Source organism: Phaenicophaeus curvirostris, chromosome 7 (assembly GCF_032191515.1).
Source record: "Phaenicophaeus curvirostris isolate KB17595 chromosome 7, BPBGC_Pcur_1.0, whole genome shotgun sequence".
Lineage (NCBI taxonomy): Eukaryota > Metazoa > Chordata > Aves > Cuculiformes > Cuculidae > Phaenicophaeus > Phaenicophaeus curvirostris.
In genome coordinates, this window is record NC_091398.1 from 7,986,925 (window position 1) to 8,004,641 (window position 17,717).

The following is a 17,717-nucleotide window of genomic DNA, read 5'->3' on the forward strand; positions in this document are numbered from 1 at the left end:
ACACGACTAGGATTTGACTTGTCCTCTGGAGATGTATCTGCCCATTCCTTCTCACTGGAGTGTGGAGTGGTTCCACCTCTAATGTTTTTATTTGACAAGGGTATATCTGGAGCAAACAGTTCTTAGAGTGAACACATTTGTTTTTCTGAATTACCAGTCTCCTGGAAAGAAGACGTTCTTCTACGTTATGTTCATGTGTTTATGTATTCTGAGATTATGTATTCTGAGTGTCTTTCTATCATAAAACAATTTTAAATGGGCAAAGTTAAAGTATTAAGGGCAGTAAAAATGTAGTTAAACTGAGGGACTTCAGGGAATTATTGATGATTTAAAAACAAGCTATTATTTGGTGTAAGCTGATCTCTTCATTACTGAAGAGGCAGGATTGTGTGGTCCATAGAGGGAAATACAATGCTGTAATTTCATGCAGGAGTTATTTTGGAATTTAAATGCCAGTGTTTGATTCCCAGAAACCTTTGTTAGTTCCAGCATTTTTATGTAACAGACCTGAACTATAAAACTGTTGTTATACAATAACAGCTATTGGGTTTTAATGAAGAGGATTATGGTTTTATGGAATGTTCAGATTAATTAACATGTACATTACTCTTTGTAACAATGTGTAGTAACTTCTAAAGAATCATAAATACCCCAATTCAATTTTTGTCAAATTTTTAGATGAAGAAGGGATTTCATAGAATAGTAGATTGGTTTGGGTTGAAAGGGACCTCAAGGCACATGCTTTTCCAACCCCTCTGCCATGGGCAGGGACACCTCCCACCAGACCAGGCTGCCTAAGGCCCCATCCAACCTGGCCTTGAACACCTCCAGGGATGGGGCAACCACAGCTTCCCTGGGCAACGCCTTCCAGTGCCTCACCATGCTCATTGTGAAGAATTTTTTTCCTAATGTCTAATCAAAATCTTCCCCTCTCTAATTTATATTCATCCCCTCTCATCCTATCACTGCATGTCCTTGTAAGAAGATCCTCCTATGCTTTCTTGTAGGCCTCCTTCAGGTACTGGAAGGCCACTATAAGGTCTCCCTGGAGCCTTCTCTTCTCCAGGCTGAATGAGCCCAACTCTCGCAGCCTGTCCTAATAGAAGAGGGCCTCCAGCCCTCTGATCATCTTCATGGTCCTCCTCTGGACCCGTTCCAACAGTTCCATGTCATTCTTATGTTGAGGGTTCTGGAACTGGACACAGTGCTCCAGGTGGGATCTCACAGGAACAGACTAGAGGGGCAGAATCCTCTCCCTCGACCTGCTGGCTACACCTCTTTTGATGCAGCCCAAGATATGGTTGGCCTCTTGGGCTGTGAACGCACATTGCTGGCTTGTGTCGAGCTTCTCATCAATCAGCACCCTCAAATCCTTCTCTGCAGGGCTGCTCTCCATCACATTGTCCCCCACGTTGTATTGAAATCACTGATTGCCCCAACCCAGGTGCAGGACCTTGTACTTGGCCTTGTTGAACCTATTGAGATTCACAGAGACCCACATCTCCAGCGTGTCCAGGTCCCTCTGGATGACATACCATCCTTCTGGTGTAACAACTGCACCACTCAGCTTGGTGTCATCTGCAAACTTGCTGAGAGTGCACTCAATCTCGCTGTCAGTATCATTGATGAAGATATTACACCGCATTGGACCCAGTACGGACCCCTGAGGAATACCACTTGTCATGGATCTCCATCTGGACATGGTGCTGTTGACCACTGCGCTCTGAATGCGACCATCCAACCAATTTCCTATCCACTGAACAGTCCACCCATCCAATCCTTTTCTTTCCAATTTAGAGAGAAGGATGGGGGGGGGGACCGTGTCAAAGGCTTTACAGAAGTCCAGACATCCATTGCTTTTCCTGTGTCCAGTCATGTGGTCACCCCATCGTAGAGAGCCACTAGGTTGGTCAGACAGGGCTTGCCCTTGAATCAGCTGCCTGTCCTCCGTGTGCTTTAGTGTAGCTTCTAGGAAGATCTGTTCCATGATCTTCCGAGGCCCAGACGGGAGGTCAATAGTTCCCACGGTCATTTTTTCTACCCTTTATAAAAATGGGCACGATGTTGCCCTTCTACCAGTCACCAGAGACTTCCTCTGACTGCCATGACTTTTCAAACATCATGGAGAATGACTTGGCAACCGCATCAGCCAGTTCCCTCAGGACTCTGGGATGCATCTCATCAGGTCCTATAGGCTTATATATGTTCAAATTCCTCAGGTGGTCACAAACCTGATCCTCCTCTACAGTGGGAGGGGCTTTACACCCCTGGTCACCACCTTGCTGTCCCATGACCCAGGAAGGGTGAGGAGAGTGGTTGTTGGTGAAGACTGAGGCAAAAAAGTTGTTGAGTACCTCTGCCTTCTCCTTGACTGTAGATACGAGGTCACCATTTTCATCCATCAGTGGAGGTACATTTTTTTTTAACCTTCCTTTTGTGGTTGATGTACCTGTAGAAGCCCTTCTTGCAAGTCTTTGCTTCCCTTGACAAGTTCAGCTTCAGCTGCATCTTGGCCTTCCTGACCCCATCTCTACACAACCAGGCAACGTCCTTACACTTTTCCCAGGTTCCCTGTTCCTGTTTGCACTGCCTGTGCAGTTCCCTTTTGCTCTTCAGTTTGACCTGCAGGTCTCCCTCCACTCAGCCACACTGGTCTCTTCCCTGCCTGATTTCCTGGATGTGGGGACTGAGCACTTGCATACTTTATGGAAAGCATCCTTGAATATTTTCCAGCTGTGCTCTGCTCCCTTGTCCTCGAGGACCATTTCCCACGGGGTCCTACTGACTAACTCCTTGAAGAGCTGGAAGTTTGCTTTCCTGAAGTTTAGTGTCCTGACTCTAGTCCTCACCTGTCCCATATCCCTCAGGCCCTCGAATCCACCAGTGTGTGATCACTGCAGCCCAGGCTGTCTCCGTTCTCGATGTCACTGACGAACTCACTTGGATTGGTGACCATCAGGTCCAGTATTGCATCCTCTTGGGTAGGCAAGTCCATTTCCTGAGTTAAGAAATTATCTCTGATGCACTCTAGGAGTCTCTTGGATTGCCTACAGATTGCCATGCTACTTTCCCAGCAGATGTCAGGGTGGTTGAAGTCCCCCAGTTGAGAGAAGGTAGGCAAGGACAACTGACTCGATAAACCCCACCTGCAGAAACTCTCTGAAAAATAGAATTTGGGTTGCAATAAACTGAGTGATGTAGCTGAAAAGTAGAAGCCTGGGTGAAATAGTTCATTGTTTTGCCATGTTCTTGTGTAGTCATAAAACTTTCACAGTGTGATTAAGGGATGCTCAAGACTTTAGTCCTGGTTAATTAAAATGTATGTTTTACAACATGGAGAGTCCAAATTCTTGTATGCCCATTTGGGTGTAAGTGTTGCTGGTAGGCCAACAGAATTGCTCAGTTTACGAAGAACCTGTGGGTCCTGATCCATTATTTTTAAGTCTGATTAACCTCTGTAGGTGATTAGGAATCCTGTTTGCATTTTGAATTTTACTGTAAAACTTGTGGTAAACAGAACATGTTTTGACTGTGTGAGTGAACTCAGCTGTGAGGAGGAGGAAGTGGGACCAGCAGCTCCTCCACCTCCTAAGTCCCTGGAGGCGCTGTCAGCCAGGCACTTTCCTTTGAAGGGTGGTTCTGAGATGCCTCCTCTTTGTTCAGGGAGCAAGATAGTAAATAAACATTGACTTATAACTGCAGCAAACTTAAATAATAATACTTTTTGGCTGAGCAAGCTTGCAGGATGGATTTCTGATCCTTCTCAGTAGGGATAAGTGAGTATTTGATCTTGCAGTAATGAAATACCTCAACCCTCAAGGAATCATGCTGTATGGTTCAAAACCTAATACAAAACATTGCAGTTTTGTATTTTAGAACTACCGATATATTGTTAAGTCAGAGGAACTGAGCTGCTGAAACTCTCATGCACATCCTCTGGTCGCTCTGAACTGGCTGCTATAATTTCTGCCTGCCTGTGGCCATTTCTGTACCCAGAAGTAAATTCTTATCAACCTCTCACAGAATAGTTATCCCAGTGGAGAAGGAAAACAGAGAGATTGTTCCAGATAGGGAAAATCCCACAGGATCAAGGGCAGCCATAATTATAGCTGTTCCACTGGGTTGGCAGAATGCAGAGGAACAATACAGGCTTCAGGAAAACATAATACTCTTTTTTTTTTTTTTTAAACAGTAAATGCAGTTTAGCAAACAAAACTTTATTGTGTGGGACCAGAAACGTGGTTCAATGTTCACCTTTCCTGTGTTCCAGTATAAAGTGCTTGAAGGTTCCTTCAGGTGTGCATCATGCAACTGTTTCCAGAGTCTGACAAGAATCGTCCTAGTGGCAAATGTCTCAAACTTTTTCTCATAGCTGATTAATAGTAGCGGACACATAAGGTGCAGAATTGGTTAAGTTTTTTTTCCCTCTTTAAGTAACAGAAGGTATCAGCATACAAAGGGGAGATAACCACATGCTCTATTCTTAATTTCCTGTTGAAGTGTGGCTGAAGACAGAGCATTTAATGATGGGCTCTACTAATACAGAATGAGCTTTCAAGAGTAAACTCAATGGCATTTTTGATAGCTTTCATCATGGTCAGTCATGCTTGCATCTCCACTCCTACCAGAAAGCTGGAATGCCTGTAGGGCTAATGCAGGGTCCAGACTTTAGGAGCTGGTGTTTTACGGTTATTTTGTCTCACCCTCACATTGTGTCTATTTATTCTCTTATTTTACCAGGATCAAGGGTATTTTTTCATTGGCACACTAAGCAATTGTGAAACATTTGACAGGTTGCATCTTATTAGTGATGCCCAGCAGGAATTAATGAAAGTTGTAGTGGTTTTAAGCTTTGTCATGAGTGGTTTGAAATCTGGGCTTCCTACTGTTTGTTTTTTTTTTTTTCTATGGATGACATGAGTATTAGTGGAATGGATAAAAGCATTTGAAGATCTGTACAGAATGATTTAGCAAGCTAGGCACAGTCAAGTAAATTAATTTTAATATTGTCGACTTCAGAATGAAAAGAGTGTAGGCCATATGTCCTGTACCTCAACATCACCTTGCTGTGTAACCTGTGATGAGGAGCTGTAATGCTTGGATATATAAGCATTGTATATATAAACAGAGAAGCATCTTGGGATTGTAGAACCGTGGGAATAATTGCCCCAGCCTTGCCCTCCCATTTTACTTTGGTGAGGGTCATGCTGGGCTACTGTGTATAGTTGTGAAGTTCATAAGTCAACATACATTTTGTGAAGGGAAGGGGGACAGCAGTGATCAGAATAGATGATCTAATAACTTCTTCTCCATCTTGCAAGAATCAACTCAAAGCAAAAAGCACAGTTATCTTACAGGAACTGGGGTTGTAGTATAATCCAGGAAAATATACCATGAGTCTCTAGCCTGGTTCTCTGCAATCCTGGTTTTGGCTGTAAGGCAGTGGTGGGACACTTGTAGCCTTTCAGTTCTCTGTGCCTTTGCTTTGGGTTAGGAGAAAGAAGCCCAAGGAGTCTGGTCTAGCCACTGCTGAGGCTCAAGGACTCGGGGCACTTAGCATGTATTCACCTGTGCTGTTCTCCCTTCTGTCACAATTCCTGTAGGTGCAGGTAGTGCATTTGGGAATTACTTGCTTCCATATGGGAAAAAAACCCCAACAAACTGTTGGAATTACCTACAAAGGATGCCGCTGTTTAAAGCATCATGTCAACATGATATATGTTAATGTATTCATTAAAATATGTTACTTACTTACTTCAACTGTTTCGTAGATGAACAAGATAGAATACCTTTAGTACTACCTCTGTGTCCCATTTTTGTATAATTTTCAATATGATTTCCCATTATCAGTATAATTTAAGAATAAACTGTGTGTAATTATTCTTTTTATTTGCAATTTACAAATCTGCTGAGAAAGAATTCACATTAACTCCATTATGCTGAAATGAACGCAGTCTCTTCAGAGATCAGTACCAATCTAATTGCCTTCCCTCTTGACATGAGCTGACAGTAAGTGCTCGCAGCTCAGGCAGCCACTTATATCCTGGGCTGCATCAAAAGAATTGTGGACAGCAGGGTAAGGAGGGTGATTCTCCCTTTCTACTCCACTCTTGTGAGACACCACCTGAAGTACTGTGTCCAGTTCTGGAATCCTCAGTATAAGATGGATATGGAACTGCTGGAACGGGTCCAGAGGAGGACCATGAAGATGATGCGAGGGCAGAGGCACTTCTGCTATTAGGACAGGCTGAGAGAATTGGGCTCATTCAGCCTGGAGAAGAGAAGGCTCGAGGGAGACCTTTTAAGTGGCCTTAGTGTCCCTGAAGGGGGCCTACAAGAAAGCTGGATAGAGACTTCTTACAAGGGCATGAAGTGATAGGATGAGGGGGGATGGCTATGAATTGGAAGGGGAAGGATTTTGTTTAGACATTAGGAAGAAATTCTTCACTCTGAGGGTGGTGAGATGCTGGAAAGGGTTGCCTGGAGAAGCTGTGGCTGCCCCATCCCTGGAGGTGTTCAAGGCTGGTTTGGATGGGGCCTTGGGCAGCCTGATCTAGTGGGATGTGTCTGCCCATGGCAGGGGGGGTTGGAACTGGATGGGCTTTGAGGTCCCTTCCAACCCAAACCATTCTATTCTGTTATTCTGAAGCCATACAAAACATACAGAAGCGGTTTTGTTTGAATCGTGGCTTGGGAATACTTAGCCATTTCTTACCTAGTAGTGACCACGGACACCTCACTGTTAATGCTGGGAAAAATGAGCTGTGGGTGTTTTACTGACTGAGTAGAAATATAGTTAAAATTAACAAGTGAAAAATAAAAGGTAGAATTTACTAGCTCTTTAGTGAAAAACTGAATTCAGCCATTCTTTGAGACAACTATCCAATTTTCTACAGGCTGAGAGAAAATATATTTCACTTACAGTTATTTTATTCTTTTTCAAGGAAGATGTGTCAGGGAGATACCCAAACTTAGATTCTGTGAATGGAAGTGAACTATGAGTCCCGGTATGCATGTGTTCCTTTCCTTGTCTCTCTTTTGCAGAGGGTCAGTCATGAAGGGTTTAATGTGTTTTTTGTTTTGTTTTGCAGCTGAAATAAAGATCTGTTTTAAATACTACCATGGGGTTAGTGGAGCCCTCCGAGCTACTACTCCATGTATCACTGTGAAAAACCCTGCTGTGATGGTAAGTTTAGCTTAGTTGTTCGTAGTATTTTTATAAGATGATCATATTAGCTGTCAGAGATACCTATCGGTACATCTCCTAATTTGACCATTAACTGCAATTTTTGCAAAAAACCTGTATTTTCTTAAGAAAAATAATTGAAATTGGGAAATGCTTTTCTTGGGTTTATAATTTTTATAGTAAAACAACTTCAAAATCATTGAGATCAACTGAAATATTTGATGCTAAAAGCTTGGTTTTGCTTGCTTTCAGTTTATGGCTTACAGTTTGCTATAATGTAACACCATAGTAGAAATTAATCACCTTGGTTATCTAACTCAAACTAAATACTTATTAATAAGTCTCAATTTATTGTCAGTATTTGTTAATACTAAAAATAAAATTGTAGCTGAGATAGGAATTATTAGTATAAAAATGAGACTGGTCAAAACTCTACTCCTGCAAAAAGTTTTTTGGTTTTTAAGTGTTTATATACTGTAGAAATTTGGATAACTTTCTGATTCTTGAGAGTTATTGCTGCCTCACTATGCTTTCATTATGGGACTTGTTATTTCAAAATACTAAGATTTCTAGAGGTGTTTTTTTCAGTTGTTTACATATGTATTGGAAGAAGAGCCCTCCAAACTTGTATCTGGGTGCTCTTGATGGAAGTAGTTTATCTAACAGGCTAGCTCTTTAGCTGGCTTGAAGTTTTGCAGTGCATTTGATTCACTAATCTTGGGGGTGCTGGTTGATGAGAAGCTTGACATGAGCTGGCAGTGCCCGCTTGCAGCTCAAAAGACCAACTGTATCCTGGGCTGCATCAAAAGAATCGTGGCCAGCAGGTTGAGAGAGTGGATTCTGCCTCTTTACTCCGCACTTGTGAGACCCCACCTGGAGTACTGTGTCCAGTTCTGGAATCCTCAGCATAAGAAGGATATGGAACTGTTGGAATGGGTCCAGAGGAGGGTCACAAAGGTGACCAGAGCACCTCTGCTATGAGGACAGGCTGGGAGTGTTTGGGTTGTTCAGCCTGGAGAGAAGGCTCCAGGGAGACCTTACAGTGGCCTTCCAGTACCTGAAGGAGCTACAAGAAAGCTGGGTAAGGACTGTTTACAAAGGCGTGTAGTGATAGGACGAGGGAGATGCTATAAATTGAAGAGGGGAAGGTTTTGATTAGACATTAGGAAGAAATTCTTAATGATGAGGGTGGTGAGGCACTGGAAGGAGTTGCCCGGGGAAGTTTTGAGTGTTCTCTCCTTGGAGGTGTTCAAGGCCAGGTTGGATGGGGCCTTGGGCAGCCTGGTCTGGTGGGAGGTGTCCCTGCCCATGGCGGGGGGGTTGGAACTGGATGATGTTTAAGGTTCCTTCCAACCCAACTCATTGTATGATCATGATCCTGTGATAGTGCAAAACTCTAAGCATGTGTGCTGGGATGGAATTTTTCACTTAGCACAGAAAAATTGAAATTACTATTAAGGTCATAGTAATAGAAAAGGAGAAGAGTAGTTAAACCACAGAACTGCTAGGGAACACTGTTACAGTTCATTTTATTATAGCTGAACTGGGGGCAAGTCCAGTTTCCTATAAAATGAAGTAAGGAAGCAATACAAACATTGCAAATATTACTCTTAACAAAATTATTGATGTAGCGGAAAAATAGTTATTGAATGAGGAAGGCCTTTTTGTTGTTGAATAACGTTTTTAGCAAGAAAACAATGAGTGTTAGAATAAGCCCAAGAGAGTATAATGAAATACATAGAGTTCCTCTGACCTTGCTTGGGCAGTGTCCCCTTCCCAAGGGAAAGTGCCCCTTGCTGCTTCCAGTGAATCTGTAGGTCAGGGGATGCTGATCTGGCTGGAATTAACCTATTGCTTTTGGTGTGCTTGTAATTTGTCTACCAGATGTCACTGCTTATGCATCCGTATAAAGTCACTGGCATAATGATGTCATGCTGGGTGGGAAAGTGGTACAGAGCACTCTGATGAGAAACATCCTACCCTGAGAAATGTAGTGTGAGATGAGTCCAACAGTGAGGGAAAGGGATGGGCTGGTTGGTGAGCAGCAGTGCTTGTGGGCACAGCGTGTTCCTGCACAAGACCACTAAGGCCCATGGGGACGTCAGGCATCAACGTCATCATAGTTTCTGCATCACTTGGTTTCACTGCTTATTGTGTATGAAGGATTAGAGTTTTACGATGGGAGAAATTCTGATGTTAGCTAATTCTGATGAAATTCCAATATGCTTGCATCGTGGGAAATACTTGGAATCTAGTGATATTAAGTGGCTTAAAGGAGTATAAAGAGGAATGATTTTGGTTCTTGTGAATGCAAAGTGGGTTCCTCGAAGCTACCACAGCTCTGTAAGTCACCAATCTGGTAACTACAGACAACTGTTCAGCTTCTCTAAAACTGCTTTGCATACTTCATCTATGCACGTAGGTGTACGAGTTTTTATTCATCTTATTTTTGTTATTATTGAATAGATAAAATGACTTCCAATTCTGTCAGTAGCATTAATCCTTAGCACTGTGTTTGGCCGAAGCTTTTTTGTCAGTCTGTGTCACCTCTTCTGCCTGGGAGTGCATGCAATGCCTACGTGGAGAATCGTTTCGCTTTAAAGATAGCTCCATTGATGTCTTCATTATAGAGTGTTCAGCTGTATGCGCATCTGTGTCTTGAAAGAAAAATTATTCTGCTAGCTGAAAGAGGTAGACATTAATAAGACATTAATACAGAGAAACTCTTTGTTTTGAAGTAGTGCTTTACTCTACAGAGGGATTTCAGTAGAAACCAAACCTGAAAATCTGTGAAGCATAAGCTTTTAGACTATATTCATATTTAGATACAGATATCTAAATATGCACTTTTCTCTTTGAAAAGAGCTTTTGTTCATAGATCTGAAGGTTTTTTGTTAGTCTCTCTTTGATCTCTCTGCTTTTTTTGTTGCACAGTAAATTAACTATTTGTGGAAAGTGACAAAAGTTACACATGCTGTCACTGGCCAGCTCAGTGCTTTGGTATGTATCACCGATCCGTGCTGTTGATTTTATTTTACAAAAGAGAAACTTGTAAGAAAATACAGGCTCCTTTTCTCCAGCTAACAGTGTCTGCACGTGTATTAGCTTATCCATGTTCTGTTCAGAAGATTCAAAGTACTGGTGTATTAGCACTGTGTGGCCTAAGCAATAGATGTTTTCCTAGAAACAAAAGCTGCAGCTTTTCCTGTCTGTGGTAATAGGCAGTAGTTGGTTGGATTCTTCCCCTGCATACTGCCTTACAATTGTATTGTTATTCTCAAACATATAAAAAGCAGATGAAAACTTCTGTGGCATATTTAATCTTTTTTCTCCTCTTCAGATGGGAGTGGAAGGTGCAGATGAAGGTGCTTCTGGAGCTCAGCATTCTAGGAAGTTAGTCAGCTTTACTTTATCAGGTAAAAAACAATGCTGCTCTGACAAATTGTTGTTTAGAAAAACGCCATCTGTTTTAACTTAACATCAAAGAGAGAACACTTTTCTTTATTAGCCTCTGTAGGAGCACACTCTAGTGGCTTGAAGGATGTCCTTTCTTTAGAACTTCTGTTTGTTGAAAACAAGCCAGAATTATGAATCTCCAGGAGTTAAATAAATGGATTTGATGGATCCCAGCATGAAAAATTTTGCACAGAGGACACAGATTGGAGTGGAAACCTTAGCCTCTAAATAAAATACAAGCTGATTCCATCACTTTGAAGTAGTAAAAAGGCAATGACTGCAAATGGTGGTTTAGAAAGGAAAAAAATATTTACTTGCAACAGAGCTAAGCTGTCACTACAGCAAAATAGCTGTAGGGGTACAGTCTACCAGCTTCACTTGTTTTGATTAGCATGTTATTCCACGGCAAGTCTTGTGTGAGACTAAAGTGTGTTCAGCTTGAGCAAACACAGAAAAAGAATTGTTTCTGCATCTTGAAGAGCTGACAATGAAAATTTTTAGAGGTTGTCGAAGTAGAGCAGGAAAAAAACCCTGCTTTTTGAAATGATCTTTCAGCTGTTATCTGGGAGAGAGCTGATAGATTGCGTAGACTCACATAAGGTGCTATAAAAAGAATTGTTTTGTGAATTTTGAAAAGCCTATTGTGTTTAATAGAAGGTTGTGACTCAGCCTGAGAAGCATCCTAAATTAATTTTCAAAGATGTATTGACTCATAGGTCTGTAATGTATTTCCTGGAACATTTTCCTTTACCCCTTATTCTATGGTGCTTCTACAGTGTGGCTTAATTTTGAACATTGGGTAGGATTTTATTTATTTTTTTTTACTGAATTCATAGATGTGGCATTTCATTTTGGTGCAGTGAATTTTGGCTGCATATATAAACTGCTCATCTTAGGATACACATGCCAGTCATTAGAGTCACGACGACTGCATGCAGTGTGTTGGAGTATGATGGAAAAAGGCAAATATAATGTGCTTCAGCAAACCTAAATGGAGAAATATTTTATGGTTAAGTTTAAAATCTAATATTATATTTTAAAATACCTTTATCTTTTTATTCTTGATGAGGCCTGTGCTTTCACAAAAGTCTTTAGGCATGAGAATACGCACCTGAGGAAATTATTGTTGTGATTCATAAAGGCTGAAGTGCTGAGGTTTCCCTGGGGAGAAAGAAGCATTTTCAGAAAGTTTTGACTCCTTTTATGTGAGATAGGTTGCCTTCTGAGTTGGGAGAAGCTTGCATCATAGTCCAGAGTAATCTTGATAATGAGTACTTGAAGTTATGTTTATCAAGGTCTCAAGTTTGGGAAAGTGCGAATTCACTACACCACCTCCCATACAGTTTTTTATCTTAGCCTCTTCCCCTTACCCAGAAACAGAGGAAGTACTGATGTGATGGGTTTTTTGTGGCTTTTGGTTTTTCTTTTTAAGAGTGAGATACCTTACGTACTGAGGAAAAATTTCTAGGTGAGTTACAAGTTCATGCTTTTTGTTTTACAAATGACTGGAGGCTAAAATGTAAATGAGGATGTTGATACCTTTCCTCCCTATATTCTTCTGGGAAAACACTTGACTTCCTGATTTAACTGTCTTCTGTACACTGGATCCAGTTAACGTATGAGTAATTTTAAGTTGCTTTACTTAGTAGTTTATGGTGAATTGATTTCCTGGGTAATATTTTAAGAATACACTACTTTGTGAACTACCTTTAATTTACTCAGTTCCTTTTTCCTTCCTTCTTCTTTTGCTTATAGATATTAGAGCAGTTGGACTTAAAAAAGGCATGTTCTTCAACCCTGATCCTTATCTGAAGATGTCCATTCAGCCAGGCAAGAAAAGTACGTTTCCTACATTTGCTCATCATGGTCAGGAAAGAAGGTCGACTATCATCAGTAACACAACTAATCCTGTTTGGCACAGAGAGGTAATGTATCCCTTTTGAGAGCTGTCTGCCAGCTGATGCAGTGTACTAGGCTTATATTTTCTCTTTATACGTTAGTCGTTACTCTCTGAAGGCTTTGGGCTTATTTTGTAGCTAGTTATTTAAACTGACACAGAAATTGTAGTAATTTTAGGAACCCTGTTGTTGGATAGAAACAGCTATCATCTGCGTATTTAGGCTGTGTATTTAAGCTGCACTGCTATGAGATTTTTATTCCCTTCTCTGCCAACAAGAGTAGAACTCACTCCACAGCCCTGTAGATTTCTTGAGATCAGAGAAATAAATTAGTTAAAATGGATTATATGTTGTGAGAACCCTTTTAAGAAAAGGTAGTGAGCGTTTATGCTCAGTGATTGCAACTACTATTCATTTGGAAATTATATTCTCATTGAGCATAGCAGGTGGCAAGCTTTCAGTTTTGTCAAGCAGAGGGGATGCTCTTTGGTGTAGGCTCTGCATGCACTGCTGCAGGAAGGAGAGCCCAGGGAGGCATTACGGCACCACTCAGCAAGCCGGGGGGAAAAGAGGCAGTTTGGCAGAACCAGGTTTTCCAAATGTGTTTATGTTGAATAAGCTGTGAAGGTCTTGGAGAAGGAACTCAGTCCCACAACTGTCTTTGAGCACAAAAGAGCCAGATAAATGTTTATGTGGGAAACAAGGTGAAAATACCGACTAAATACCTAACCCTTTCAGGACAAGTGAGCAGTATTCTTGATGTGCATTCTTGATCTGTTTTCTAATGAGCAGATGCCTGTACTGTGTGATAAATGTTCATAAGTTCTTTAGAAAGACTGTGAAATTGAGCAGGCTTTGGAAAATGTTCCCACAAATCGTAATCAAATCAAACAAGCAGAAAAGCAGGACAGAGCAAGGCCAGCATTAACACTGCTCTGGGATGGTTGGCTGTGGGAAAGGCTGTACATGTGTTGAAGTCTTAAATCTTAAAACCAATGTAATTCTAATCTCTACATTGATTCTAACTTTCTGTCTGTCCATCCATCTATCCTGCAGATAGAAAGAAAATACACTCACTTTTTGCCTTTGCTCTCGGTTTTGAGGCTTATTAGCAAAGTGATAATGTTCACTGGTGCACACATTATATCAGCTTGCTTTAACTGCTGTATCTTCCCTGTAGCAATGCTCTGACAACAGCAGCTTATGATCCTATTACATATGCTGTCCTAGTGGTGCAGAATTGATCCCTCTTTACATCTTCTCCTTTCTGCAAAATAATTTACAATTTTATAGCAAACAGAGTAACAATTTTTTAAGTTCTGTTTATCATAGGAACCCAGCTCCGACAGTTGCTCAGCGTGAGAAAGTGTTTTCATTCCTGACCCAATTTAATTGCTGTTTTGACTATACTTAGCTGATGTCTACAGCTGAGCTGAAGAATTATTCTTTCTTCTGTTCCTCATTCAATACATCTTTAGCTCTCTAGCTAGATGTGTATTAGGCATTGCACACAGGCTGCCATTGGCTCCAAGGTGGCAGATGGTAAGAGTATATCCAGATGAACTCGGCTTTTATGAATAGGTTATTCCATACTTTTTTTATTTGCTTATTTGAAGTATCTTGAAATCTGGAGGAAAAATAAAAATCTTCAGTTCCTAAACTTGCTTTCCTAAGGGAATTTGTTATCATACTGTGTGTATGTGTGCTCGTCTGCCAATATCACAGAATCACAGAATCATTAGGTTGGAAAAGACCCATGCTGGCTCATATATTTGCCCTGTACCATTTCTGAATCTTTTGGCCATCTTCAGGCAGATGTGACTGAGCAGGAACAGTGAAAGGAAATGGGTTCCCTGAGAGACTAGTTACATATGCAAAAATGCACTGCTTAGTTTAGTCATGTTGTCATTATTTTGCAGAATGGAAATTGCTGTCATCAGTCATTGCTTTTGGATTTCGCTACATGCTGGTTGGAATTATGTATGTACTTTCTGAATAAAGGTTTATTTATATGGTGTCAAATATGTTCTTTCCTTCCAGAAATATTCTTTTGTTGCACTTCTAACAGATGTCCTGGAAATTGAGGTTAAAGACAAATTTGCCAAGAGTCGTCCGATCATCAAGCGCTTTCTTGGGAAGTTAACCATTCCAGTTCAGAGATTATTGGAAAGGCATGCAATTGGGTAAATTAATACATTCTTAATGCTAACTTCTGTTGATCAGGGAGACTCAGCATCTCAGATACTGGTGCAGAGCAGCCCTTCTGGCTCACCAGCACAGACCAGCAAATTTCTGTTGTGTCTGTAATAAGAAATTTACTAAGAATTTTAATAGCCTTCTGACCTGACTGGGAGATGTCACTGTTTCTAACCCTGTCCTGCCTGCATGTACCCACGTATTTGTATATGTGTGTCTATGATTTGTTTTCAGCTTAATTTCGTTACACAAAAAATGTTACCCTCCCCCCCCAAAATGTTACCCTCTCTGTAGCTAGTCAAGAAGCAAGGCATTATCACAGTACTACATTAATGTGTGCAAATTTTTTAGAAGAAGCAGATTTTATTGTCTCATTTATTTTACAGTTCAGTATTTTAGATTGTCAGTTTAATAACCAAAGAGTCTATGATCTGTTCAGCTAATTGGCCAGAACTGCAAAGCTGTGACTCCTTATTTTCAGAGTGCAGGTGGTACTGCAGAATTAAAATTGCCTTTTGCTATAAGTAGTGCACTGATGGGGCTTAAAATTCACCTGTTGTGCTATTTGAAAAAAAATCTATTTATTTTTTTGATAGCTAACTGTTATTGTATAGAGATACAAGTCGCTTAGAAACTTCTAGGACATTTTACACTTAATGATTGTTTCTGGAGGGGAGCACAGCATAGAGGATGATCCAACAATGTGTTCATACAACTGTACGCATGGAGAAGAGTATGAAACTTGATAATTAGGCACTCTGATACATTGCAAGTGTGAAGCAAGTGGCTGGAGGTCTGCAAGAGACAGAGCAGTGTGTGCAAAAATATAATTTATATTTAAGACAGAGCCATTTATATTTAAATTTTTATTTAAGGCAATTTTAGAGTATATTCTTTTGTTAACACGTTTTTACATATATATGCTGTATTTGCCAAATAAGAAAAAATAATTCTGTGAAAAACAGTAAGAGGAACTGAGTTAGTCAAATGTAAGTCTTTTGTGCAAGACCTAACTCCAAGTTTGCTGAAGTTAATGTGTCTCCATTACTTTAAGAGGTTACTGGCGGAGGCCCATGAGGAATGGTGGTGAAATAAAATGTGTATATTCTTCCATGAAAGTTGATGGGAATGGTAGTATCATCAGACTTTTGCATGAAAAGCAGGATATAAACAACTGGCCTCCTTTTTCACAGATATTCCCATCAAAGTAACAAGTTGCATTAAAGGAGAAAATCAAATTCTATTTGAAAACAATTTTCAGCCTTAAGTTTCCAAAGTGGTGGTTGTAATGGTAAGTAAAGTAAGAACAAAATTGTAAGAGTAGCTTGAAACAGATGATGTCTTCTGCTAAGAACTTATTAGAAAAAAAAAAGATTAAAAAAATCCTGCCCATTTGTTTTGTAGTGCCATTCAACAGCAGTTCAGGTGCAAATACAATACAACTTTTCAAAGAAAATGCTTCCTCTTTCAGTTTGAACAAATAAGTTGAGTAAGCAGCTTTTTCTAATAAATTTGCACACTGCTAGACATTCAACAGTAGTGCTGTGATACAGATGGGTTTCAAAACTTACTTCAGGATGTCCATTTCCCATGCTAAATCCCAAAATGCTCTTCGGCTCTGGGATTCCTAGTGCTATGAAGCCACGTTTGCTGTATTCATCAGTTCTTGTCTATATTTTTTCAAACCAGTATTCTGGAAGACATTTCCTGTTTTCTTTTCCATACTTCAATTCCATATAGTTATTATATCAAACCTTTTTTGTGAAAGAAAGGGCTGTATAGTAAACATATAGGAAGAATATGGGTAAGTATCCAGTTTGGGCTTGCCACACTACTGTTAGAACTGGCATTAAATCAGTCTTGAAGATAGTTTTGCCTCTTAATCTGTAATTGTTTTGTCCATTCACAATTTTTGTGTGCCAATCAGTTGTCAGAGTTCCTTTTTTCCTAGACGTTGTAAAGACAAATATCTCCCCAGAAGTTTTGCAAAGGAAGGGAATGGCAAATATAGATGTGAAGTAGAACTGTACAAAATGTACAGTCATCTGCTAATTCTCTTCTCTTTGGTTTTTGGTCAAGCAAAGAAAACATCTTCCCTTTCTTCTTCTTCATTTTGGTAATGCCAGGGTAAACTGAAATCCTCTACCGGGTTAACATGAGAACTTGAAAAATTACATGAATTAAGTCCCAAGGTTTACAGTACACCATATGCTTAACTTGCTCTTCCCTATATTAATGATCAATGGTAATGAATGAAGAGGGGAAGTCCAGAACCAGCAATTTTTAGGCAGGCTGCACTAAAATTCTGCCCCACTTATAGCTGTCAGCATAGCTCACAAGTTTGTGTAACAAAATGGGCAAGTGGCTTTAAATGCCATGAAAATTTGATAATTGAGCATGAGAATCATCTAGTATCGATTCAACTAAATACAGAGCAGACGTTATTCATGTGGTGGCTTTCCCAAATGATCTGGAGTTTTATAAACCTTATGTAAAAGCAGTGGAATTGCAAATGGAAATCTTAAGGACAGCCTAAGTCTGGGTGAGAATTGTAATGGAGTACAGAGCAGTGAATCTGTGACAGAACCAGGGGACACCACTATAATAATTTGATGTACTGTGGCTCACAGAGCAATGTGAGGAGGCTGCTTTCCCTTAGGTTGTACAATCAGGACTTTTTTTTTTTTTTTTTTGGCTAAAAGTTAATGTTTAGATGCAAACCGCTGCACCTTGTTTCAGTAGTGACATTGCATTTGTGACATGTCACTCGTATTGCAGTAGGAACACTCTCAGTAAGGGACATGTGTTCATACCAGTAAAAATTTGTTTGCATAAACAGGAATAACTTGCTATGGAGGGAGGTCTCCTGCAGCCCCCTCCTCTCCCAGCTGCGGTTCAGAATTCTGACTGTGCCTATTAGGAATGTGGAGCCTAGGATCTGATCCTAAGTATCAAGCTGATACAAGTGCTTAGTCAAGTCT

The 17,717-nt window shown here is 40.4% G+C and overlaps 1 protein-coding gene across 3 annotated transcripts in view; it reads left to right on the forward strand.

Annotated features, from left to right (window-relative positions):
* HECW2 (HECT, C2 and WW domain containing E3 ubiquitin protein ligase 2) overlaps positions 1 to 17,717 on the forward strand; it is a 175,109-nt gene that overhangs the window by 102,942 nt on the left and 54,450 nt on the right. For all 3 annotated transcript variants that reach the window (XM_069860733.1, XM_069860734.1, XM_069860735.1), the window contains 4 exons: positions 7,092 to 7,186; positions 10,527 to 10,602; positions 12,398 to 12,567; positions 14,581 to 14,723. In XM_069860733.1, the coding sequence (XP_069716834.1) occupies positions 7,092 to 7,186; positions 10,527 to 10,602; positions 12,398 to 12,567; positions 14,581 to 14,723 (484 nt within the window). The remainder of the gene's footprint in view (positions 1 to 7,091; positions 7,187 to 10,526; positions 10,603 to 12,397; positions 12,568 to 14,580; positions 14,724 to 17,717) is intronic.